A 27,533-nucleotide genomic window follows, 5' to 3' on the forward strand; every position below is an offset into this window, starting at 1 on the left:
TCTCTGCTTTTAAAATTTGTTAGATTTCCCACATTCTCAGCTTTCATTGTGTTGCAAGCTGTATCATGTATGACTCTGTTTTCCAAGTCATCAGATGAAGCTGGAGGTACCTTGTGTAGGATAACTGCAATTATGAGAGCTTTGGCATTCTAGGATGACAGAATAAACACTCAAGCTGATGTTTATAGTGAAGTTATCAGCAGTGAAATAATAAGTACTTATAGAATATTTGACTTTCACATGCTTAACCTGCAGAAGTAAAATGGGCAATTTATTGTACTCCTGCATGTTGTACATGCAGGAGTATAGCACTCCATAGGTTTATATTTGGTTAGGTTTTAAGCCTGTCTTAATTGCAAGGGCTAAATACCTAACCTTAAAAAGAAATTCAGAAGCTTGAATATTGGAGCACAAATCTGGGACAAAAAATTATTGCATGGCTGTTATACACTCTGATGTCCATGCATGTGAATAGTTAAAATAGAGCAGAGAGACAAGTTTGGCATGATTAGTGGGTGTGAAGACAACTGGTAGTAATTATAACCTGAGTATTATAAGTCATTTTAATGACTCTAATGTTTTTTCAGTAATAGTAGTTTCTAGAAAAGGAATTTAATAACTTCCTTTTTTTTTTTTTTTCCTTTGGTAGGTACCTGTTGTTGGAGAAGGTACCAAAACGTCTTGCTGACCGTACACACATTTTTAGCAGTTTCTTCTATAAGTGCCTGACCAGGACAGAAAAAACCTCTGAGGGGGATGTCAAAGTTTCGTAAGTTCATTTTAGATACCATTGTAACCAGAAACGGGCTATCTATTTATGCCACTTGGAAGTTCTCCAGATCACCTACTGATTAGTACATGAAATAGTAATTGGTGTTCTCCAAAGGATTAGTGGTTGAATATTGTAACTCAACGATTTAAGCATATTGGTGTTTTTCCTTAAAATCTACACATGATTCATATTGAATATGAATGAAAATGTTATCGCCTTTCTCCAACTCTATCTGAATATTTACTTCAGACAGTTATTTATGTATTTGATATTTTAATCAGAAACTCAGAGCAAAGTTCTGTGAAATGTTGGTTTCTATTTCAACTTGTGCAAACTAAGGAAGCTCAAAATCTAAATTTAGTTTTCTTCTCAGAATTTTCTTATTCTCCTAGTGTCATCTCCTCATGCTTTATGTCTGTAGAACTGGAAATGAAATGTGCTCCAGCATTTAAATCTCAGGACTGGAGGGAATCTGTTTCTCTTCTGTGTTTGCTGCAGGTGTGCTAGATGACCCTGTGCAAGGCATTTAGCTTTTTCCTTCAAAAGATAAGGTTGTTTAGACAGACCTTCAAAAGTGGCATTGGAAAGTTTAATTCATGGATGTTTTTAAATTACTATAGATATGTTTTTACACTGACTGGTGTTTAGGTGAGATTTTTGCATTTAGTGTAGTAAATAATAATTAGTTGATAAATAACTGCAAGAAATCCATTCAAATCTATGAGTAATTTTTTTCCAGAAGAGTTTGAGATGGTTCAGAAATGGCTTGTTTGTCACTTGGGCTCAGTGGTGTGCTGATTTATTTTTAATCTGTGGGGAAATTTCAAGAGTAAGTGAAAAACACAGTGAGGAACTGGGAAGGTGTAGGAGTCCTAATTCCTGTGCTTGCCTTAACTGAATAGAACAAAAACAAATAACAGTTGTCATTTGGTTTCTTCAGAGTGGCACAGAGAAGGCATAGAAGAGTAAGAACATGGACTCGTCGTATAAATATCTTCAGTAAAGATTATATCTTTGTGCCTGTGAATGAGGAGTAAGTCTGTGTGTTTTCAACACTTTTGTGATGTTTAAAGATTTAAATATTTGAATGTTTTGGTGGTAAAAACTCATAGCTGTAAGGTTGGATCATCGGACATGACACTTAAAATTTTGAGGAAGTAACAGGTGTGAAATGGGTAATTTTGAAGTCTGTTCTAAAGGTAAAATGCTTAATTCAGTTTTCATCAGTAAACTTTGCACTTCTGGTGTTTGTAAAAGTAGTACTTCCATAGTCTGTGCCTTGGCCTGGCTGAATAACTGGCCTGTAAGTGGAAACTCTCTTGTAACACTGAATAGTCATGGAGAGGTACGTATGGAAAACAGGTGCAGAAAGAAATGAGGCTAAAGGTGTGCCGCACCTTCAGCTACATTCAAAATTGGGATCACCATCACAGATTATTACTTTTTTTCTTTTTCCTTACATTTTGGGATGGGTGCTCAAACATTGATAAATTGCTGTGACAAATTTTTGGGTATTTTTTCAAAGGAATTGATGCTGATTTTTGCTGTTACTCCACAATGCAAAGTAAAATGAGGGGACTGGTATGAGATGCCATAAAGGAACATGGCAGTGATGGTTATGTATCACAGAACAGCTGCTCATGAGCTCTCAGTATTACAAAAGCTTTTGATAGCCTTTTGAGAACCAAATGTTTCACAGCTTTGACATTTTTCCCCTGTCTCCCCCCTGCTGGGCAGGTCTCATTGGTACATTGCAGTTATCTGTTTCCCTTGGTTAGAAGAAGCCGTGTATGAGGAGTGTCCCCATCAGAATTCTCTATCTCACCAGTCTCCACTTCGGTCAGAGAGTGAGAACACTAGACCTGGTTCAGTGTTCTTCAAGGGTGAAGAAGAAATGGATTCTAACAGAATTTTATTCTCAAAAGGTAGGTAATCCAGAAGAGAATGATGTCAAGCCATATACAGTTCTAACAGTGTCTTAATCCTTGAAGGAGAGAAATCAAGTAAGAGATACTTTTTAGGATATTGAGGTTGATGTAGTTTGTTTTTATATTACCATCCATAGCAAGGACTGCAGGTTATCTGCAACTCTGAAAAGTACTGGAAGGGACGTGTAAAATCAGTCATGATTGGAAAGTTCTTTCATTTCAGTAAGAATTTTATCAGGAAGGAAGACCCTCAGTAACTCTATTTGAACATTCAGATACGAATGTTCAAAGTTAGTTTATAAGTTAGTTCTTCACTGTCATATTTTTAATGCTAATAATCAGAAACTTGGAAATAAAAATATTTTGGTTGGAAAATACTTTCTTAAAGACTTAATAATTTGTTCTTTTGTACTAGGTGGCAATGAAATTGCTGCTGCTGCTTCAGTTCTAGATTCAGCTATTTCTAAAGTAAGTGCCTTTTTGTACTGACAGAGAAAATGTATTACTCTGGTTTTGAAGGCTGTGAGACTTGACCAAGTGTTTTTGCATCATCTTTTTTGCAGTAGCTATCAAATATTTGCATAGCCCGCAGTATGTGCAAGGCATTTTTAATTAGCCTTAAGTCCTCCTTTGCCTACCTGTGTTGCTCTGCTATACTTTCATGTGTTTTTAAAAATGATTTATCTGTCTTCCTGAAATGAGAGCTTCTCTCACTACCTTTATATCTATGAAGATGATACGTTATAATTGCTGTTAATTTTTTAAAAATTATTTTCTTTTCTTTTCTCTCAGATCTCCCTAAGTAATTCCAAAAGGCAGATTTGTAAAAGGTATGTTTCAGTTTTTCTTCTAATTTTGTAACATTAAATTACATTAAGAAATTCTGCAGTAATTCAATTATTTTTCATAAAGCCACAGCTGAAGGTACTTGTCCATTTTTACCACATTGGTTCAGATATTGATGCTCTTGGTAAGCTCTGTTCAAAGAAAATATTTGCTTCAGTAGTGTGATAATGAAAGCCTACAATGATTTGTTTGTTTGTTTTTGTTATATACAGGCCTTGTATACTCATCTTAGATTCTTTGAAAGCTGGTTCTGCGCAGAAAACAGTTCAGGTTTTGAGAGAGTAAGTAACTACAGTTTCTGCCTTTTAACAAGAGATGCTGGTGGTCATATTTCTATATTCCAAATACTTTTCTCTATAAAGGTGTATATTTCTAATGCTAAAAAAACTGTAAAATAGACAGTTTTTAAAATTGGAAAAAAAATAGAAGTAGAGGGGGTTTTGTTGTTGAGGGGTGGAAGAGATTATCCCATCCAGTTGAGTAATTGAGGGTGTTTTTAAGGGTAGAAAAACATTTTTTACATGTTTACATAAGGGTAGAAAAACATTTTAAGGTAGAAAAGCATCTATCAATAACTTTTTCAAAAGTTGTTAGATATTTGAATCAAAACAGAACTGTTCATTTTCTTCTCTGTTGTGTTCATTTCACTGAAAGGAACAAAAATCTGTAAACCAAATAATATGCCGCCTTCTTGTAAAAGCAAATTCTTCAAAATAGTACGAGAGGGTTAGATGAGAATCAGAAATTTTTGTGAAACCACCTTTTTCCTAAATAGAGAGGACTCCCTACCATGTGTGTCTTGGGAGGAAGAATGAAATAGCAAATTTTATTCCTTTACTTATGGATAAAATCTCAGTGGGATCTGTGATTTTCATGCTCTATGCTTTGTGCTGTTCCCGAGGTTGAAATTCCAGAGAGTGTGGTTACCTGGAGTTTAGACAGATGTCACAAAAAGTCAGAAAACAAGTGGAGATTTATGGAGTTGTGAGATAAGGGAAGTTTGGGAATCATGCCTCTTATTCCTTTGATTTTCAGTTACACCCAGGAAGCTGAAGTTTGTGGAAATGGATGCAGGGGTTCCTTGATCCCTTCTTTCCTTGAGTTGATTTTTGTTCTGTTTTGGGCAGTGGTCAGGCTAAAACAAATTAATTATAAAGTCTACAGCCACAGGTTCTTGTGGTTTCTAGGGAGTGTGCTTCATCTTTGAATTATTTCATGTTTGCCTTCTTCACAGTTAGCATTTTCCCCAAAAGCTGTTTTAAGTGTTTGATATGAATTTTTAGTCTCAGAATTGCAAGGACCTGGGGCTTTTAAAAAAACACAAGGTCTGACCTAATGCATAGATTTGTTATTCTCTAAAGATCTCTCAGACCTTAGGTTTGATTTTCACGAGCTTGAGCCTTTGCAAGTGTGACTCAAGGTAGGAGAAAAATATGAGCAACCAATGCTTTTGAAAATCAGACCCCTAAGCTCTCAATTCCATCTCTAAAATCAGCAGCCTGTCCCGAATGTGGAGGCAGTGAGTTGCTACTGAAGCACAAGTACTAAACAAGTATAAAGCCTGATAACAGTTTATCAGTCCTAACCATTAAAGAAGAGATCTCTTAAGATTTCCAACAAGTCTTTATATACCTTGTACACTAGTAGGTTACAAGGGTTATATTGGTGCATTTCTAACTGAAGTTGTTTGTAATGTGAGTTTGGAGGATTTTTTAATGGTTTTCTTAGGTTAAAAGAAATACTCCTGGCCTTCTAGGGTGAACCCTGGAAAAATCTGTGTGATAGCCAGGAAAGATTCCTGGACTTATTCCTTAAGATTTAATAATGTACTGGTATCCTAATAGCTTGAAGAAACTCGGCACAAGTAACTGTTTTTAAGTAATATCATGCCTATTTCTGTTTTGTGTATTGCTTATTATGTGGTAGAGATGCCTCTGAGTGCAGTAGAATATTGGATAGTGGAAATAGCGTATAAATTTCTTTGGCAGATTCTGTGAAGTAAAGTGATTAAAGCTATTTTAGCTTTTTGGCCACTGTGGTACAATACTGAATGCTGTCCCCAAAAACTGAGCTATTTGTCAAGTATTTCAAGTATTCCTTTCTCTTGTAGGTACCTTGAAATGGAATGGGAAGCTAAGCGAAAAACACATCGGGAATTCAGTAAATCAACAATGATTGACCTGTGTCCCAGAGTGCCTAAACAAGATAACAGCAGCGATTGTGGGGTCTATTTGCTGCAATATGTGGAAAGCTTTCTCCAGGTACAAATGGAAACTACCTTCCCCTTTCCACCAAATTACCTTAAACACCAGAAACATATTTCTGAAGGAAATAACCAGATACAAAAGTGTGTGATACACAGTGTTAAAAGTGTCAAAGCCATTTGAAGAGGAAGAGATTAAACCCATTCTTCACATGGTGGCTGGGGTCTTCATATCTGGTTTCTCACCTGTCTGTCAGCAAACATTTCTGACCTTGTAGTTTAATGTTGCTTTTACAATGATGCATTCCATATCCCTAAGTATTTGGGTGTATTTGGAGGCTGTTTCATGTACATATTGCTGCCCTACGGATGTTACAAAAGTATCTCTTCTTTGCATCAGTTCTTGTAGCATCTAAAACTTCGGTCAGCTTGTGCCTTGACTTTTGAGTGGCTCTGCAGGCAGCAGCTTCTGCAGAGAGAGTGAGGAGGGGATTCTTAAAAGGGAATGCACAGACCTAAGGGAGCCTTTCTTTTTGCTCAGCACATACCTTTAGATCATGGGGATGTTGTGAGATACCTCATGTGGTATCTCACAACAGTGGATAAATAGAGACTCTTCAGAAAGGACAGGCAGGGAAGAAAAGGAGGTAGAGTTGCCCTTGATGTGAGAGCAGCTGGAATGCATGAATCTCTGCCTAGGGCTGGATGAGAAGCCATCTGAGAGTTTATGGGTAGTGACTAAAGAGCAGGCTAATATGGGTGACATAGTAGTGGGCATCTGCTGTGGGCCACCTGATCAAGAAGTGGAACAGGTGTTTACCATGAGTAACTTTTGGTAAGGGTATGTATTTATGTGATTCTGATGGAGGAACTGGAATTTGACTTTGAAACCTGTCATACTCCTATGGGAATTTGTTTGTGCCTCCTTGGTCTCAGCAGCAGTGGAAAAGTTTGAAATTCTTTTTGAAGGTTGCTTTGGGAAATTCATACCATCCTTTTTCTTTCACCAGAACCCCATAGTTAACTTTGAAGAGCCATTGCATCTGGAGAATTGGTTTCCTCGTCAGCTGATCAGAAACAAAAGAGAAGAAATTCGTGACCTGATCTTGCAATTGCACTTTCAACAGCATAGTGGCAGCAGCAGCTAATAAATCTAATAAGGCAGACCTGGTAAAGGACATTGCTGTATAAAGTAACTGGAACTCTGCCTAGCAGCACTTGATCTCTCCCTGCCTTGCAAGGAACACAAAAAAACCCCAGAAGTATTTTTTGTTCAGCATGTATTTATTTAAAGATATTTTTTTCAATGGTGTTGTGTGGTCTTAGAATGCTGGGAGGGGGGAAGGGAGGAGGTTGTAGCTAAGAGTGTAAATATAAGTTAAAGCTAATGCACATGGATTGCTAGTTGAACTTTTGTTTGGCATATAAAAACTGCTTACAGGTATGTGCCACAAGGATATAAAAATACTTTCATCTTTTGGAGCCTCTTCTTTATAATTCTACATAAACATGAATGGTATATAAACATGGAGTTGGCCCTGACGACAGGATTTTGATCCTATATGTGTCTTTTGATTTTGCAACTGATACAAATAGAGTGAATACTATGTATTGTTTTAATTTAAGGATGTAATATTGACTCTCTTTAGAGATTTATGTTTTTGTTTTGTTTCGGATTATATACAGACATAATCTGCATGTGTCAGAAAATGAGTTTTTGTTATATTTTTTATAAGCATTATTTCCCTCCCTGTCATTTTCTTCATAAAAATGAGTTTCCAGGAGTGGAAGACATTTACTTGAGAGTGACTGTTGAAATACTCTAGAGTGGATTTTTTTAAGTATTTTTAATTATTTTTTTTCTTATCAAATTTCAGAAGACAACTTGCTCGCAAAGTACATGCCAATACAGTATGTGAAAGCAGTAGATTTTTAATGCTGTTCACCTGTTTTTTGGAAATAATTTCTACAAATCTTATAGCATCACCTGCATTAGCAAGGCAAGCAGGCTGTGGCTTAACAGCCTCAAAAGTCTGAGGGGTTTTACTGAAAATTAGGGTCAATATATGTGTGTGATATGTCTTTAAGATATGTGATTTACATATAAGACAAACAGGATTTACACTTAGCTTAAGAGAACTGCATAAAGATGCCTGAATATTGAGCGCCTGAACTCAGACTTGATTGGATAAACTAGCACAAGTTTATCAGTCTGCCTACATATTTATGTAGTTTTTCCTCAAATAGCAATCACATAAAATTTCAGTAACATTTTGATGTGCACACTTTTTTCTGTACTTACTGCACGATAGAAGGTGATTGTTTTTAGAGGACGTTTTCTACTGTTCCCCACTATAAGTTTAAGTGTCATCTCACCCTTCAGAAGGTGTGCCAGATAACCACCAAAGCCACCTGTGTCATGAAATAATCTACAAAAGCAGAGCTCTTAAAGCTGGAAGTAGGATAGGGAGTTAAAATAAAAATTGAGGGCAACCCAAAGATATGAAGATTTTTATATCACTGCAGAATTCTCAGGGCCCCTTCCCTCAAAACAACTCTGAAACTGAGCATTTGGAAAAGCCAGTTATTACTTCAGGTCCTGTACAGTCATCCAACACCTCCCCTACACCCCCTTATTGTTTCTCAAACCAGGAAGTATTCTTGCTGGAGCAGAGAGGCAATTTGAAAACAAAGCAATTTGCTGAACGCAGTTACCTTCTGTATAGCTGTGAGCAGCCTAGTACAATTACTATTTGTTTTTTGTCTTTGTTTCTGCTTTAATTCTGTAATGTGTCACTACCCGTCCTCCCCTCCACCCCCAAACATCTCTCACTCTCATCACGGTGTTTGTGTTGTTCAGTACCAAAATCACAACACCAGCATTACTTACAAGGGTGATGTATGTATTTATTGTAAAACAAATGAAAGATAAAATGCAGAAATACGTGCCCTTTTTTAATTGATGAATATTTTCAGTGTTTCCTTATAAAAAATAGTTTGGGCTTTTTCTTATGGTAAGGTTAGCTTTTATCATCAAGTGAGACTTGTTCTCTTTCAGGTTGACTGGTTTATAAATGTTTAAAAGCAAAAGTAATGTTTAAAATTTTCTAAATTCATTTTATAACATGAAAGGATTGCCTTTTTAGATTTGCTACATGCGTGCTACAAGAATGCCAATGCATTTGATATTAAAATTATCTCCAGAAGTTGCTGAATGTGATTGTTCTTTTCCCAGCTGCCACAAATAACCCATGAGCTAAGTGAAAGATAGGCCGTCTTGCTACTTTTAAGGTATATGCACAGGATGGGTCCCTGAACCCCAGTGTGTCTCAAAGGAATTGTGGGACCACCCAGCCTGTTCCAGCCATTTGCATTTACCAGGAACGTGGTAAATGCTGGGAAGTGTCTGTGGAAGAAGTTACACTCCAGGTATTTTAGTGCTTCCTTTTTATTTGCTAACATGCCCCAAAGTTAAGTTTTATCATGTGTAAGGCACCAGACTGGCTCAGGGACCTTTTTGCACAACCCCTGCGTTTCCATTGCCTGTATTAACCCCTGTTTAACTGAAATGGTGGAGTGACATGATACTTCAAAGCAAACCAATCTTAGTAAGACTCTTTATCCTAAGCTGTGTAATTTTGGTTTCAAGGCAGTCTATTGTATCCGTCCAAAGTGTTAAATGTAGCTGTCAGTTTCATTCTTCTACATCCTGCCTTCGTGGGAACAGAAAGTGGCTTCCATGAAGAAATCTGAGTCATGGAGATCCATTTAAGGTATTATTGGCAAGCACAACACAAGATCTTTCAGGAAAAATATTTTTAAAACCCTAGATTTCATCAAGAACTGGTGAAGTGAACTTGCAAGTGTGATTTTTATTTTTTTTTTATTTTTTTTTTCAATTTATTTCTTTTAAAGCATCCAGGGACTACTGTGTTTTTCCTCTGGAATTGCGGGTATAGATTCATTGCAGTCCATCTGTGCTTTTATGGTATTCACCTCCTAGAATTTGACCCTGAGATGAGCTTGCAGTAATCAGTAAATACTACCTTACAACATAATAAAAGCTTGAAGACCACAGTATTAACCCTTTTATCTTGGTTATGGTAAAGAAGCAGAATATTGCTTCTGACAACCCCCCTACCTGCCCCTCCCCCCTCTCTCCTCCCAAAAAAGACAACTGTTTTCCAGATGGAAAAGCAGGAATGAGACTTGAGAGGTCTCAGTATTGAAAATGTGTCAAATAAAACCAAGATTAAGCAATAATTCTGTTCAACCAAATTGAAACTGGAAATACTGTTCAAAGATGAAGCACAGACACTGGGATCGTCTTTGACCCTTGAAAAAGGTAAGATATTTCTGATCAACAGTTCAGAAAAGGAGGAATACTGGGAATAGGTTTACCTTACACAGTAGATAATGAAGTATGAGATGAATTTGATTGACCTCTCTTCCTAATTTTTCTGCTCCAAATACTTTACAATACTACACAATGGAAGAAATGTCAGTACGACAGGTTCTGGGGAGCTTAATCTGGTCAGCTGGAGGGTTCAACAGACTCAAAACATGTTTATTCTTGAGAAGTGGTTCACCAGAGAACTCTCCAAGAGCACAGGCAAAAAGTGGTGGTAAAATCCTTGGCAACAGCAGCCACAGAAACTGAACAAGTGAAGAGGTTTTGTCTAACATAATTGTCTCAGCTAAACTGATTAGGAATTTTGTTGGTGAATCCTATCAAGATACCATAAAATCAGTTGCTATATCCAGTCACAGGATGCAATTTATAATCTTGATATTAAACCACCACAGGAGTTTGGAAATAAGAGTCTACCATGATGTGGTTCTTTATTATAGGCATTTTCATTGAAGTATACCTTTATTTTGTATTTTGTAGTTACAGGTGAGTGGATTTATAATTTTGAATAAATTGCATTTGAACAACAAGGACGTTATTTGGAACAGGATGTGTACTGTAGCAAAATTTCAGTGAGCATTACCCTGTAGAGAACTATAATTCAGCTAATCACATTTGCTATATGAAAGTATTTCTTCTCAGAAATACAAACTGTCAGAAAACTGTCTTTATTTTTGGAGGTATTGGGGTGACCTTGGCCTGTTGCATCACTAGAATTACACTTCCCTTTTTTCTCATTCACCAAGAATATGCTTTTTCTGAATAGTTTTGAACAGATACAACTTGGCTACTGGAAATGAAGGATTACACATTTTCTGGTACAAGGTGTTACTATAAAAGGCTGTAGTCAAATCAAGGAAGGAGTTAATTTTTCATGGTTATTTTGGAAATCTATTGCAAGAGTTATGTTGCTTGCTTTACAGAACTTTAAATGATGATTGTACTTTTAGTTATGCCTTTTGCCAATGTAAATGTAGGAGATTTTGAGCTGTTGCAAATTTACATTTCAGTGCTGAAATCAGTTGAATTTAAAATTGATAGCTTGAACTAGTATTAAAACTGAATTAAAATTTTAAAAATATTTGATCATGCAGAAGCTGACATAGCAATACTATAGAAAACAAATTTTGACAGAGATATAAAGGCGTTGTTTTTTATACCATTCACATTCTCAATGCCTTTGAGTACTTTGCTGATGAAAGAAACAGCAGTGCTATAAGTCTGAAAACTCTCCAGAGAAGCTTTTAATTGGGTTTTATACTTTTACTGAAGTAGGTGTATTCTGAGAATTGTCTGTAAAAGGATTAGTTGTTGTGTTCTGGGCACCATTGCAAGGCTGGTCCATGCTGTTCAATTTTCAGCTCCAGTGTGGTGACTGCATTTGATGGTGCTGCCAGCATCTTAGTCAGCTTGACAGAGACAGAATAACTCAACAGTGATGATTTGATAGATCAAAAATGTCTGATTCTAAGAAAACTGGGGGTGTTTGAGTAGCTCAGTGGTTAAACTGAAAGTGTAATATAAAAGGTTTGGGGGGGGACCCCAAATATGTTGGTGTTTTGAAAAATACCAGCTGGATTCTGTTTCATGTCAAAAGACAGAGCCCTAAAATCAAAGGTATTTTTATTTGATTCCTGTCAGTGTCATGTATATATAATACTGATAATTCCTGATATGTGAGTTCCTGGGAGCGCAGAAGAGCAGCTGGAAGAGAGGAGTGAGCACTGTATGCTCACTATACGCTCTGTATAAAAGCTCTGCAGACATACCTGGGAAACCTTGGGAATCCAGCTTTGAAATGCTTACACAAAAGTACTACCAAAAATAGTCACTTCAGACAAAACAGCAGTTTGTTCAGATTGATCTGAACACAGTAACCAGCAAGTCCTGAGTACCACCACCCAGGAGACAGCTCTGGAGCTCTCCTAGTCGTCTGAATACAGTCTGCCATTGCAGGACAGCTTCCGTACACGTTTCCACAAGGACCTGACCCTGGACAGGAGGTGCTACTGAGAGTGCTACTGCTTTCCCGTACTCTCTCCTTTCTGTCGTTGTCCTTAGCTGATGATCTCTTCAGGTGTCTACACTAATTTGTTCCTACTGCTTGTGTCAGGTAATACCTGAACAGAGATGAAAGAATCACAACCTGCCCTGGCTTTATCTTTGGAGGAAGCACTGCTTTTGGGATGCAAGGGATAGTGGTGTAACAGCACAAGACTTTCTGCTTTAGCACAAGCTCGGGCAGCAGCCCTGTCACCAGAAGAAACAGCCCTGCAGAAAGGTTGCTTCAGTGCTTACACATGCAGTTGTGTTTAAGCGAGCCATACATTTATGCATGTATATGTATTTGTACATGCAGAAGATAAGGCACGCTGGGACCTTCCAGTGGAGACTGGTGTGCTCCCTCTGATGTTTTGTGGTCAACAGGGTTTTAAAAAAAAAGGCAGAAATTGAAAGGCCAATGAAAAAACGTGGTTAATTGGATGTGAAAGGTGCTGTCCTTGTTTGGACTGTCTGTTAATGGTATGACAAGCTCTGGTAAAGAGCTTAGCTGGCCAGATTAAAATTAAAAAATTGTGTCAGTCCATCTGCTAGCTCCAAGGAGTTTACTTTGATCACCTTTTCTTGTTTCTTCACTGAAGCGGAATACTGTCTTTGAAAAGAACATTCCCAGGATGTCTTGGTTGACTTGTTTTACCTAATGTTTTCTCCAAAGATAATAATATGTGACGTCAAGACATTTTCAAGAAGGGCAATGCTCTCGGTTGGTTCAAGGCTACCTTAAAGACAACAGCTCTTTTGCTAGAAGGGATTCTTCTTTTTTTCCTTTTTTTTGTACACAAAGAAGTATGTTTGGCTTAATTTGGAAAATCTTTCTTTGCCTTCCGGGAATGATTAACACCGATCTTCAAATAGTTGCAGGTAATGCAGAAGTTTTACTTATATACTTGTTTTCAAAGTTTACCTATGGCAGTGTGTAGAATTAGAAATATCTCTCTGCTTTAATTATAACAAAGCGGGCTAATACAGAGAAATGTTTGGTCAAATCTCTGCCTTGATAGCAGTGTAAATATGGAATACTTAGAGTGATTTCTAGGAGGTGTTACTGCACATTTGTGTTGAGTGTAGCATGTAACGTAAAGGAGGCAATTTTCCAGTTTTGGGAGATGTTAAGCACTGGTAGTTTTTTTCTTATTGATTTTTTTATTAGATCTTAAAGTAAGGTTCTGTCTTCTGCTTATGGATACTGAATATGTGTCAGTTTAAGTAAAGATTGGAGGGTTGCCTTACTGACCATTTTTGATGTTCTTTTCTCCCTCTGATGTACCATCTGGTGGTGATCTGCACTAGAGCTGACTATTAATATAACATAAAAATAATCACGCTCTTCATCTTTAACTCATAGAGGTCAAATGTGCTACTGACTTTGAAGCTGCAGAATAAACTCATAATCTGTGGGACGAAAAATGCTGTAGAGTTATTACTGCTCTTTCTCTAATAATTGATTTCTTGTGATTCTTTTTTAGGCATGTTTTCTGGGGAAAAGGTTTAAAGAGGTTGAATTAAATAATTTCAGATCAGTTGACTGTGAAGGATAGAGAACTAGACTGTCAGAGTGAATCCCAATGTACACATTCTGTCCTCAGCTGTTTCCACAAGTTTCATCTGGAATGATGTGGAATGACTAGGATAAGGGGAAATTAAATAACAAAACAAAACAAAAACAAAACAAAAAACCCAAACAACCAAACAACAAAACAAAACAAAAACCAAACAAACAGAAAAAAACCCATATCAACCAAACCCCTAAAGCTGATGAGCTCTTTTATTCCTTTTTTTCCTCTGCTTTAGCTGAGTAGGGACCTATCTCACAACAGTGAAAGGTGTACTTGCTAGCTGTCCATTCAAGAAGCTTTTCTTTTTGCAAGGGATATAAATGTTTCCTGTGGAAAGAAAGTATGGAATAAAAGTAGTTCTTAATTAATGACTTATTTAATTTCTGGTCCTGAAAGCTTCTAAATACATTTTTATTCCCAAATATAATCCTCTTGACCTAACCAAGCCAAATCACAGAAGGGAAGTTAAACACAAAGCATTAGAATTCAAAGGGTTAGAGCTTTAGGCGTGTAACCATTTGATGGTATGCTGTAAAGAGCTTAAGGTTGTTTATAATAGTACAGTCATACAGACAGGTTCTGTTAACAGAAAAAAACACAGTTTTGTCCTTCAGGGACCATAGAAATGGCATGAAGATATCTTATGATTTCATCATTATCTGAGAAACTTATCTGTGGTTTTAATTTTACAGCAAAAGTTTATTCAGCTACAGGAGGACAGGCTAAAGGTGTTTCACCAACCCCTGAGCTCAGTGGCTGGCAGTTGGCAAACCCTTCTCTGCCTCCTGAGTTGAAAAAGCCCAGTGGCATCATGGAGCCTGAACAGTTCAACAGGCATTTGCTGTTACGAAGGAAGAGATCCATTCTGTTTCCCAGTGGAGTTAAGATCTGCCCTGATGAATCTGTTGAGCAGGCTATTGCCAACCACCTGAAATATTTCAGGCTCAGAGGTAAGTGACTGTAAATCCCATGGATGTAAAGAACATTTATTTATTTAAAAAAAAATAGATTAAGCTTTTAAACACAGTAAATACCAGGCCATAGGAAATACATCATTACCTGAGAAATTTAGTTTTCTGTGGTAATCTTCCTTAAGAGAGCTGTTCTGAGCTAAAAACCCACCTCTGGTTACACTCATATATAAGAATTCTGGGTCCCTGGAACCACAGTGTTTAATAAACTAATCCTTTCTCACAAAACAATATGAATGCTGAGGAAAACAGGGTTTTAGCAGGTTATTCAGGCTGGCTAAATGACTGTTTTTATTGAGTATTCTTCAGGTGCTAGCAGAATTCACTGAGGAATGAGTCAGAAGAGTCAAACCTGAGACACTGGTATATTAACCATGTGACTTTTGACTATGGCTGGTCACACAAAGCGTGGTATGTTCTGTCTAGAAAGCCAATCTGTGTGTATCAGGCTGTAGTGTAATAGACAAGAAACCGCTCATTTAACATGCGGAAGCTGGACAAAACTTTCCCTGAAAAGTTGAAATATTCTTTCACTTGATGAAATACTACAGCAATATGATGTATCTCAAACCCTTCTAGCTGACAGCACTGGAATGGGGTGTCACAGTCATGCAGTACCTTCTGGTATTTGTGTGTCTTTGTATTGTAGCATTCAAAAAGTTTGTAGTATCTTAACATTTGTATGTAACTGGCAAAATGGCAAAGAGGTGCCGTCACAGGAGAAGGAAAGATGTTCAGAGACTCATTTTTAGTGAGACTTGATGACCTATAGAAGAAACTCTCACTGGTAACAGTTTATTCACTTAGAGAAGTGAAAAACAATTAGAAGCAGGAGTTGCTTAGTGTCTGCATAAAAGTAAACATAAAGAATATACTTGGAGGATGAAGTGGAATTATATGAGATTAGAGCCTCATTCAAATATGAATTATGCCCAGCTGGCAAGGGATGTTGGCACTGATGATCATGCTGGCAGTTTGACAGGCTTTGCTAGCTTCCTCTTTATTTCCACCCAATAGCACTCAATTATTCTTTGTTTTGCTCCCACTTAATCCATACATACTGTGTGCTTTAACTGCAATCACCCCTCAGTTGTCCATGATATTGGCACATAAGGACAATATCAAGTAAGCGAAAGTGTGGTAATAATAAAAATAAATAATAAATAATAATAAAGAAGAAAAATCTGTAAATTATGTTGTAAAAGTGTATATAGGACTGAATGATCCTAGGCTGAACCAAAAATCCGCCTAGTCCATCTGCTTCCTTACTGGACTTAACAGCTTTCACAATCCACAAGGATTTCTTGAGCCCAGATGCCATGACAACCCTAAGCACTTTGAACTTAAAACTTTTGGAAAAGATATTTGCAAGTAGCACAGGTGACCTTAAGTAGCAGCTGGTTGAGCAAGATCTGGTTCAAGCAACTTCTGATCTTCATTTTGATAGGAGCAACACTCTGCACCATGTTTGGGGGTGTCTAGTTAGTCACATCCTGAGCAAATACACCTGAGGTACGTGAGAGTTGATGTGCTGTGTGACAGGTTGGTGTGGCAAGGTTTTGATAGAAGGAGGCTTCTCTGAAAGTTGCCAGAAGCTTCCTCCATGTCCAATAGAGGCAATGCCAGCAGGCTCCAAGACAGACATGCTGCTGGCCAAGGCCGATCCCATCAGCTACAGTGGCAACGCCTCTGGAGTAACATATCTAAGAAAGGGGAAAAGTTGCTGCAGAACAGCAATTGCAGTTGAAGAGAATGGTGAGAATACGTGAGAGAAACAGCTCTGCAGACAATCAAGGTCAGTGCAGAAGAAGGAGGAGGAGGTTCTCCAAGCACTGGCACAGAGAGTCCCCTGCAGCCTGTGGTGCAGACCATGGGGAGGCAGGATGTGGCCCTGCAGCCCATGGAGATCCACAGGGGAGCAGAGATCCACCTGCAACCCATGCAGGACCACACACCATAGCAGATGGCTTCCTGAGAGAGGGTGTGACCCTGTGGGAAGCCCAAGCTGGAGCAGGTTTGCTGGCAGGACTTGTAACCCTGCAAGGGACCCACACTGGAGCAGCCTGTTCCTGAAGGACTGTACCCCATGGAAGGAACATACTCTGGAGCAGTATGTGAAGAACTGTGGTCTGTGGGAAGGACTCACATTGGAGAAGTTCATGGACTGTCTCCTGTGGGTGGAACCCCACGCTGGAGTAGGGGAAGAGTGTGAGGAGTCCTCCCCATGAGGAGGAAGGAGTGGTAGAGATAGCTGAGATGAATTGATCACAACCCCAGTCCCTCACCCCCCTCACCACTGTGTACCTCACTGCAGATGAGGAGTTAAAGAAAACCAGAAGTGAAGTTAAGCCTGGGAAGAAGGCAGAGGTGGGGGGAAGGTGTTTCAGGGTTTGGTTTCATTTCTCGTTGTGCTACTCAGATTTGAGTGGTAATAAATAAAACAAATATCTCCAAGTTGAGCCTGTCTTGCCCATAACAGTAACTGGTGACTTATCTCTCCCTGTCCTTTTCTTGACTCACAAACCTTTTTTTATATTTTCTCTCCTCTGCCTGACTGTGCAGGGGAGTGATAGTGCAGGTTTGGTGGGCACCTGGTGTCCAGCCGGGGTCAACCCACCACATGTGGTACTTTCATTCACAGTAAAACTGTTTCTTGCATATTACTGAATTATATACAATGTTTTTACCAGCTAGCTGAATCATCACAGTCCTCTGTCAACAAAGTAGTCCTAGGAAAGACTGGTGTCACTGTTCAGCACTCAGAAACCAGCTAGTGTCAGTGACTAGTAAAATAACTGACCACAAGGGGAATAAATATGCATGTACGCAAAATCTACTGATTTTTCAATCCCAGTGTGTATTTTTAGAATTGTCTTTTTAGTCTGTATCTGTTCAAGTAAGAAATTACTTCAATCTCCCATACTTTCTCCGGAAAGGATGGTTTCAATACAGTCTATTCTTTCTTTGGTTTGGTTTTACTGTCAGCAATAAACAGTGGCACTACCGTGGAAGGAAAGGTCGATTTGCTATTTTGCTGTGAGATCTTGTTAGAAAAGCAGAAAAGGTTTGCATGTGCCGATTATCCAGATTTTGTTTGTTCTGTCTATGTCTACCTTAGAAGGAAACAGGTGGGAATATAATTATCTACCTGTAGGTCCTAGCTTTATTTACTTTTGCTAGCTGGCAAAAGCCTCTGTAAGTATCAGAGACTGAGAGATGAGCATTTCTGTCACAGGCTTTAAGGCAGTGCTTATGACATATTGCTGTAGGCTTAACAGCTTTTTTTTTTTTTTTTCTGACTACAACATCTGGATTTCAGATAGTGAGTGGGTTGTGTATGGTAATATCTATTATGATATCTATAATGATGTTCTTTGCTGCTGACAGGGAAATGGTAGCCAGAGCCCCAGTTAAATAACATTTATTATACAAAAAATAGCCATACCCATTCAGACCAAAAATCCGTCATGACCAGTCACCTTATGTAGACAATTCAGTGAACTGTCCATTCCCTATTGTGTAAATTCCTGGTAGATGGCTGAGGATTATACTAAACTTAGAAAGTGAATTAGCAGGTTAAACAGAAACAATATAAAGATTACAAAATAGCATGACTTGTACTGTTTCCCTGTCCCATGCCTGTTAATTGGGGAAAACAGAGGCTGCTGGATTCTGCTGGATTTTAACACTGTGGTTCAGGGTAATACTGTTTCTCTTTGCCACTTCTGAGATGTAATTACTCTGGTGGCTACCTTTCCTAAATTCTGCTAGCTACTCTTCCTACTGTAACCCTCTCTCTTAAACTATTCAATGTACGTTTGTGAGGGAGTTCATCTTTTCACATGAGAAGATCAGATAGTCTCTCTGCCAGAACTGTTTTTGTCAGCCAGAGCTTCAGATAAAGTTGAACATCTAAGAATAGCTTTCGAAGATACTGACCAAACAAGGAAATAGAGGGCATTGTAGTGTGTCATAGCTGATGAGACACGAGGCATTTTTGAACTTTGAAAAGAGTAAAAGCTGTTTGTCAGGAATTAAATGCTACGTATGATTATAATCCCTAAATTTGGTCATCTTGGGTGTAGCAGTATGCTTGCTTACCTTCCCATTTCTTGGGTTCCTTCAAATCTGTTTACTGAAGCATTAGAAATAATGTTATCTTCTGCACATGGACAGAGTAAAGAGTGAAGTTTCCATTTGATACTGAAATCCTAAATGTTATAGATTATTCAGATCTTGCTAATAATGATAAAAGCAAATAGTCAAAAATCATTAAAAGTACCTGGCTAAAACAAAAAAAAATTAGTGAATAAAGCATCTGGCTGAGCGAGCCTTTTCTCCCTGTTTTCCCCTCATCCCTGGCACATTTTATGCATAGCTTGTACTCTGCAATAAATTTCTGAAGTTTATTTGTAGAAGGACTAATTCAGTCTCCCTCTGCATTTGAATTTTTAGATGTCAGCATATGCTTCTAAGAAGCTTGACTTTTTCCATGAAGAACACTCCTTTGTTGTTACTGAAATATTATTGGTGAAAATAGTTTGTAAGCTAGAGATTAGTGTGTTAGCGTTCAAAGAAAAAAATCTTTCATGTGGATTAGCTAATTCACATTCAAGTCCTTGCCAGTTTAATATCCTGATGGGTTTTAGAAATTGTTTAAGGGTTACTGTGTTATAGGCCATAAAAAGTAGCATTTCAGCAATAGATGAGTCATTTCTCTGCCTGTGTGTAATAATTTGTTTAACAAGTGCTAATGAAGTCTTTGTAGGGAAGATCTCTTAGGAGGTGTCCGTCACTTCAGTCTTTATCAAATCCCTCTGCAATTAAGCCATTCCGTTGTGCAGAAATTGTTAGAGAGGAGAAGCTGTTGGTCTCATGTTGCCTCAAAATAGAATTTTCAGCCTGATTCAGTGCTCCTAGCCACCATACACGATTCAACTCTTAAGAAGCACTAATGAGATTTAACTTGGATTACATTCTAGCGCTGCCCACTTACACCAATGGCCAGAAAGCCACCCTACCCCCTGCAGGGTGCTCAGTGCTGTCATGTGGTGCCCCTTCTGTTAACCTCAGAAATCCCTGAGCACAGACTGTCTGTAATAGGCTAATTGTCTCTGTTTGAGAGATAAATGCATCACCAGTGGTAAACCTTGAACCACAAGAATGCTGTATCCTACCCAGGTGCATGAGAGGTGTAGCCACACTGGAGAATTTCAGAGAGGGCGAGAGGGATCATCTCATCACATCACAGATCTTAGCTGGAGGCTTTGAAAACAGCGATTAAGTCATTACGAAAGGAAGCTTGAAATAAATTTTTTTCACCCCTTTCCTCAGATTTCTAGGCCTGAAAAGAACTTGTGCCTGCCTATGTGGAATTATTTGGGCTGAAGCACAACTATCCTAAGCTTTTCAGGATATTCTCTATTATCTGTGAGCATCACTTGAGTGTAAACACTGCATTTGAAGGAGATAAGCTCCCAAGAGCTGGGCTTTTCACCTTTTGAATCAGATATGCTAGTAGACAAGTCACATGGTCTTACAACATGTCCAGCTTTCTGAAGCAGCCTTTGAAACCTGTTATGGCCTTTAAAGGTCAAGACATTGCCTACTTTAAGTGCTTGTGACACTTGGCTCAAGTAGAAGTTTGCACAAGGGCATGGACCAAACACTCTGGTCTTTCGATTTTCTCCTATCTCCTCTCTCACTTTGAAGGTGATTATTTAAGTGATGAGTTAAGTGACTTCTGATTTCTGAGGTTTTTCAGGATGGAGTACATGGAAAATCTAGTACGTGCATACAAAGTGTACTTTGGAGACAAACTGCAGAACGAACCATGTGATTTGCATTCCTGGTTTGAATTCTGGTTTATTGTCCCAGTCATGGGACAATAAATGTCTTCAGCCAGCATACCTGTTTCCTTTCCTGTAGTCAGTTGAAATGGTCACATCCCTGGAGCAGGGAGCCTCTCTTTATATCATAAGCCTTCATTTCTTTAACATTTGAATTATTCAAAGGAAAATTGCAAAGTAGCCGAGAGATCAGTTAACAGTAAAATACAAATTATTTCTTGCTGCAGCCATGGGATGAAGGAAGCAATTTTCTAGAGGAGCTTCCCTTCCCATCTACGAGTAGCTTCAAGACTCTTAGCTCACTTCTTTAAAAGATTGATCTCGATTTTATGATTCTTTTAATCAGTTTTGTTTGCTGGGGATTAAAGGCCTCATCGCAAATCCTGTCTCCTCCAGGGCCTGGTGCTGCTAATGCTGTCCCGCATATCTGTGCCCGTGGCCAGCCCTGTAACAGGCTAGTGAAAGTGTGGCATGAAATCTAGCCATGAAGACCGGCTCTTCACACATGCCCTGAGGGCTGATCTGCTGCTCAGGTGGCATGTGGCAGTGCTGCTGGGCCTGCTCAGCAGTTCCTTCCCGATGCTGGCGGGACTGGCTGCTTGGTTGGTTGTTTTTAAGAACGTCATAGCTGGTCGTAGGAACGTAAATCCTGGCAAGATCATAATGCAAAGCCTACTCAACAGCTTCAGTCACAACTCTGAACTGTTGGGCTCCTGGCAATTTATTGTAAGCTCTAATGCGGCAATTTTTCTTCCATTCCCTATCAACTTCAAATGTTTTATATTTATAAGTCAGAGTTACATTTCTAATTAACAAGTTGAAGGGGTAAACTGTTTGGTTCCCCCTGAGACTCATTTTCTTTCACTTTCTCTTTTGGTTTCAAGGAGCTTTTATTTTAAATCTTGGTCAAAAGCTGCTTCACATATTGTCAGCATGTGTAGACAGTGTAGGTGACACAGATACTGACAAGTTTCTGGAATGTCAGAAGGAAATGATGCTGAGTTATTTTTCTACAGTAAGCTAGAGTTATTTACTGAAGCTTCCAGTAAAGTCCTTTTAAACTTTATGGTTATGTGCTTCAACTTTTGTCTACAGAGTCTCAGAAATGCTTAAAATCTAGGTAATGAAAAACATGTTTTTCGTACGTGGGAGTTATCAAGAACTTGTTGATAAGAAATCTAGAAAAACCTCCCTAGCAAAGAAAAACAAAAACTTAGATAGTCGAAAACCCATCACAGGGGTGGGCTCCACCTTCAAGGTAAAAGCTGATTAATCACTTTTATTAGGTGACTTGAATGCACTGTGAGCATGGTGTCTCTTCAGTTCCCTGTGTGGCCACTTCAATGAAGCTGGCTCCTACCTTCAAAGAACTAGCTCCTTTTTTGACATATCCAAAGCAGAGATGGGAGATGGAATTGTGCTTGTCTCTTTCTGTACATGTGTGTGATCTGAACTACACCAAATAACTTGTGCTGTTCTTTTTTCTGTGCTTAGAATGGCAAGTCTCATCTAACTACAAAACAATCAAAACATTTATGAGAAAGACTGAATCAAAGTTGTTCTTTTTCCTAGCCAGGCTATGAGTTTGTTCTTGAACACCATATAGGTAAGCCCATGTGGGGATGGTTTTTGTGTTGAGCCCTTCCAACCTGGATTTGTTATCCCTTAAAGCAATCCCCCACTTTACAAACTGGCCAGTTGGAATAAATAGGACAATGACAATATGGACTGTGTGTCAACAAGGTTGCAGGGTGAGTGTGTTGGCAAGCAGCTCACCATGGCTGAGGATGTGGTTTCAAGTATTAAATAGCAGTTGTGGTAGATGTTTGCCTGCTTTTAATCCCTCCCTGTGTGTCAGAACTAACCCACTCTCATACTGCACAGGAAGAAGAAATGTGCTCACCTTTTTCTTCTGAATACAGAAGGAATTTGCACCATGTTGTCCAACTTGTTACTGCTCACCTCAGTGGAAACAGCTTGGTAGGACAGGCTAGAGAAAATAAAATGTGACTCCTTATCCACGTCCCATTTCCTTCTTCCATAGAATACATGACTGTGTTCTGATAACTTAGGTCTAATTAATGGGTTTGGGGCCCACAGATGGCACAAAGCCTTTGGGATTGGAATTCAGTGGGGTGTCTAATTCCAAATGAAAGGACACACAGCAAATCCTTAATCTACTGGGAGCCGATTGAAACAACTGTTCATATGGGAGCAGCTTGTATTCAGGCAAGAGACTGTGTCATCACATTTATTTTAAACTTATTTAAGAGAATTAAGAAAAATTGTCTTCAATTACTTGCAACTGGAAAGCCAGTCCTTTCCCTGTTGCCCTTTGAAAACTGTAGGATTAGACAGCATCACTGCAATATGCAACCTGTTTTGCCATAGCTTCAGTTCTTACTGACAGTCTGCTGAGGACTTATCCCAGCCACAAGGAGTAATCTCATTCCAGGATTGTTGCTTTATAATGTTGCACCTGGAGTGAAACATCCATTAGTCAAAGTGTAGGATACAAGTACCACCAAGTGAAATGAGAGGCTTCTGGATTTGATACTAGACTTCAGTCTTTTCCTGGACGCCTAGCTCTTACAAGTGGGATGGTAGAGAGAATATTACAGATGTTTTTCTGCATCAGGAAGCTTATTAGTACTCCAGCAGGACCCAGAAATCCCAGAGCAGGATTATGGCTTCATTGCCTGAGATCTGTGCAGAGGTCACATGGAAATGTGGTCCCTGCTTAAAGAAGTTTGCAAGGGTAACTTGATATGAGATGGTGCATAGATGCCTGTCAATTTGTTTCTGATTAATGAAGATGCGTAAGTGAAGCTGATTGGAAACATACCAGTACTTTCTGAATTACTGCGTCTTACAACTGCCTGTAGGGTTTCTGGAATAGTATTGTACTATTGACAGTTGTTAATACAGAGTTTGGGGACTGTGTTCTTCTCTGGTCCTACATATCAAAGGCTGATCTCCACATAGGAAAGCTCCACATAGGAGGGTGGCACAGAAATGAGAGATATCTGTGTATCTGCAGAGTTCTACAATGGAGAAGTGGTCTCAGCTGCTCTGATAAACTGAAATTCAGGGTCAAAAAAAAGAACTTTTTCTCCATGGTACCATCTAGTGTGCCAGAATCAACTAAGCTTTAAGGGTGCTACTGCATGGGAAACAGTTCCTTAAGGTAATTATTTGTAAAGCCTTTGCATTTAAGAAAAATGTCTATCTCTTGGTTGAATGAAAATATGTTTCCATATGTGATCTGCATGTTAAGTTTTACATACAGATGCACATACAAACAATTTTGGAATCCAGAATACAGAGTATCAGGAATAAAGGTACTGGTTTTGGCAGCCCAGAGCTAATTTTTAAGCTGATTGGAGAAAATGACTTTTTGAAAATAGATTCATGGGCAGTCTCCTGTAGGGTTTTGCTTACAATGTCAGGACTCTCCCGGAATGCAAAGCATTCCTCTGCTGAACTGTGTCTATATAAGTAATGAGATCAGATTAAGACCAGAAAGCAGGTTTGTCTGCTACTATTCCAACCTGGCATTTGTTGTGAGTGATTTTTAGAGTTCGCCTTTTAATGTTGTCTCTTCTAGGACACAAGGAAAATCCTATAAATCTTCCTCTCTTCCAGTTATCCTGGGTCACAGAGAGGTTCTTGCTTCAGGGTAATGTGACCAACTGCTCTGATTGCCAAAGATCACATACCAGATTGAGATCGGGAGTTTAAAGCAACCAGGGTAGTATAAGATAAATTTAACCTTTAATTGTCAGTCTGACTACTCAGAGCTGTCCAGTTCTTTCTCAGTGGATATATACAGTAGGGTTAGAGCTTCCCTTATTTCTTAGCATATTATTATTTTTTTTCTCATCATCCTACCTTGGTTTTCAAGTTATTAATGCAACTATAATTCCTGAAACATATTTTAAGTTCTGTGTAAAGGTGAGTCCCAAGGAATTGTTACTACTTGAGCCTCTAAAACTTTGAACAGTGCCACTATCATTCTTACAGATTTAAGTTCCAGCTCTACTTTCTGTGAGGACATTTGCCATAGTACTTTGATTTTCTAAGTTTTCTAATTTGACCCATTGATCAAAGGGCAGTTTCATTCAGTGAAAATACTATTGTTCTTGATGGTTGTTAGGAAACAAATGGTCTTGCATGCTTTTTTTTGTTTGTTTGTTTGTTTTTTTTAATTTTCTTTAATTACTACAGTTAAGAAAAAAAATCAGGGAAGGAAGTAGTATGAGCATGGAAGATTCACCAGATCTTCACTCTCAGTCCCTTCAATGCCTTACACATTTCCATGAAGTGTCAGGTCACTGCATTCTATGTGTTAATGGACTGACAAGCATACAACGTTTGGACAATGGCTACTCGTGCTATGGAAGCACTCCTGTGTTACTAACACCAGACCTTTCTTGTGCCTTCAGTGTGTCAGGAAACAGTCTGGGAGGTCTTCAAAACATTCTGGGACAGGCTGCCAGAGCGTGAAGAATATAATACCTGGATGAGCCTGTGTGAGGAAGGAATTATGAGTATCTTTGAAATGGGCACAAACTTCAGTCAGTCGGAGGAGCACCGGAGTCTGATTGAGAAGGTGGGTACAGCACCTGCTTGGTGTTCCCTCATGGGGAGAGCATGATGTCCCACTGCGATGTGGAACTTGGCATATCACAGGCAGCAATGTGGGGAGCCCTTAAAATGAACAGGCATGAATATTCCAGCTCTTGGATCCATAGTTCTGAGATCAGTTCCAAAAGTTATGGCTGATCTAATGGAGGGAGAAGCAACAGCGATGAAGAGACTGTTGTTTTCCATAAGGATGTTCCTGACAAGTAGATGGTGTCTGACCCCTTGTCTGAAAAGGCAGCATGACGTGGGTCAGGTTGTGGCACGTTTCCCCCTGTGACATGTATCAGCCTTCCTGCTCTGAGCTGCACGCCGAGATGCCTTCAGTCCAACTGGCACTTGGAAGCAGGAAGGTCTGAGCTGTATTTCTGATGCTACCAAGACATATGGCAAAATTGCCTGTTTGTAGTGTCTGCACACTGCTGCCTGACTGAAGTGAGAGTACCTAAAAATATAAAAAGCTCTGGTGTACTATGAAGGCAATTGATAACATTGTCGTCATGGAGAGTTGCAGAGGTTAAAACCAGAGTATAAAACAAGGTAATAAAAAAAATGCTGAATATCTTGGTATTATTGTCTATTATTTCAGTTTGAGCAAGCTTATTTTACCTTAAAGATGACAAAAGGGGCATTAAGCCAAACTAAAGAACCCTATCTCAAATAAAATACCAAGATGTATTTTCAGGAGTTTGTGAATTTTAAAATTAAGTGCTTAACTTTGCATTCATCTAAAATACAGTAGATAGCTTAATTTCTCTGGATAAAAGGCTGTCTTAAAATGTATGGTGGCTTATGGACCTTCTTTAAGATTAGAGTGTCTTCTACTTTTGAAAGCTAATCGATGAGTAGTTTCATGAAACTTATGGTAAGTCTTAAATGTGTGATCCCATAGAATCAGTAATTTTCAGCCAGTGTGGACATGCTGATTTTTTTCCCTTCTGTTTTTCTATGGACTCATATGCTAGGAATGTGCACTAAGGAATGTGAATATGGAAACTGCTGTGGGTAATGGAAACAAGGTGGTTTTGTGTTTTTTGTTTTTTTTTTCCCTGAGCCTGCATCTTAATCTTTATAGGTGATGCCAGCCAGTTTGCTTCTGTGATGTCTGATGATGCTGTTATCCTTAGAAGACTTTGCAAAAAGATTGAGAGAAATAAAATTAATTTGATTTTTAATGTGTACAGTGCACGTATCATTGTTTTATGTAAAATTTTGGCAGTGAGATGATCTATAGTGGGAGCATATTAAAAGAAATCAAAATGACTCTTCCAAAGAGAGTGATGTATCTAACCTCCCACTGTTGCTCTACATTTTTGGCTGTGGCTCTGCAGCATTACAGTGGAGTCAGATAAACTGTCCTGTGTTTAATGGTCTTTTCAGGTGGTTTATGTGTAATTTAGGTTTCCTTTCTCCTGTAGATAGATATATTCCTTTCAGCATTGCAATATTCCAGAAAAAGGCTGTTCAGCCTTCTATTTGCTCTCAGCACAGCTGGTAAAAGGTGACAGTTGTTGGGCTGATTTGATAGCAGACTAGTCAGCGATAAGAGGGACTGAATGCTGTCACCACTGTGCTCCACATAAAATGTCACAAATCCGTCAGGTGACTTGTGTTGAAATAACCTGAGCTCAATTTAACTTTGAACCAGAGACTGAAGGCAGGAGCACTGTGTCACATCCTCCAGTCAGCCACCTTCAAAAGATCCAATAGTGTATTTTTGAATACATAGGTCAGAGTGTGAGTTTAATTGCTAGTTCTAGTACTGACTCACCGTTTTCCTCTGTGCTCATGCACTAAATTTTTGTCAGAGTGTGAAACCTTTTGAAAGCAGCTCTGAGAATCTTAAGTTCAAACAGATTCAGTGAATACATCTCTGCTTTTAAGAACATCCTTCTTCCTGCCCTCTTGTTCTTTCCACTTAACTCTCACCAGCTAGGCTGACCAAGCTGCATGGTCAAGCCTTTCCACTATTTGTGAGGCTGCCATCATGTCACAGTGCACAGTACTCTGTGGTGTGAAAGTGTGATACATGTGGAATAGTTCCCACTCTGTTGCTTAAGAGGAAGATTCACTTCTGCCTGGCACTGTAGAAAAGCAGCATACATAGTTAGCAGTAGTTTTTTTGTTTGGCCATTACATGCCTCATTAAATACCACTTCTCTAATCTTCCTTTGCTCTCTAATGTCTGTAAATCATCTGTGGTTAATTTCAAGAGTTTAGTGTAGAGCATGCAGCTGATAAAAGTAATTCTGCTTTTCCTTTGGCATATATTGGCTGTTACTGCAATAGCAT

At 38.8% G+C, this 27,533-nt stretch overlaps 2 protein-coding genes across 7 annotated transcripts in view; both read left to right on the forward strand.

Annotated features, from left to right (window-relative positions):
• SENP7 (SUMO specific peptidase 7) overlaps positions 1–11,090 on the forward strand; it is a 41,651-nt gene extending 30,561 nt beyond the window's left edge. For 4 of the 6 annotated variants that reach the window (XM_050333007.1, XM_050333008.1, XM_050333006.1 and 1 more), the window contains exons 16-23: positions 650–769; positions 1,713–1,805; positions 2,510–2,697; positions 3,116–3,168; positions 3,493–3,530; positions 3,759–3,827; positions 5,657–5,807; positions 6,760–11,090. In XM_050333007.1, coding sequence (XP_050188964.1) covers positions 650–769; positions 1,713–1,805; positions 2,510–2,697; positions 3,116–3,168; positions 3,493–3,530; positions 3,759–3,827; positions 5,657–5,807; positions 6,760–6,897 — 850 coding nt within the window. In that variant the 3' untranslated portion in view covers positions 6,898–11,090. The remainder of the gene's footprint in view (positions 1–649; positions 770–1,712; positions 1,806–2,509; positions 2,698–3,115; positions 3,169–3,492; positions 3,531–3,758; positions 3,828–5,656; positions 5,808–6,759) is intronic. The other 2 variants (XM_050333009.1, XM_050333010.1) reach the window with 1 other exon arrangement.
• Positions 11,091–11,247: 157 nt separating this feature from the next.
• IMPG2 (interphotoreceptor matrix proteoglycan 2) overlaps positions 11,248–27,533 on the forward strand; it is a 55,344-nt gene continuing 39,058 nt past the window's right edge. Inside the window, exons 1-3 of the mRNA XM_050333817.1 lie at positions 11,248–13,082; positions 14,470–14,727; positions 25,043–25,209. Coding sequence (XP_050189774.1) covers positions 13,010–13,082; positions 14,470–14,727; positions 25,043–25,209 — 498 coding nt within the window. The 5' untranslated portion in view covers positions 11,248–13,009. The remainder of the gene's footprint in view (positions 13,083–14,469; positions 14,728–25,042; positions 25,210–27,533) is intronic.

The sequence above is a fragment of the Myiozetetes cayanensis genome, unplaced genomic scaffold (assembly GCF_022539395.1).
Source record: "Myiozetetes cayanensis isolate MyiCay16 unplaced genomic scaffold, myiCay2020 scf5-8, whole genome shotgun sequence".
Lineage (NCBI taxonomy): Eukaryota > Metazoa > Chordata > Aves > Passeriformes > Tyrannidae > Myiozetetes > Myiozetetes cayanensis.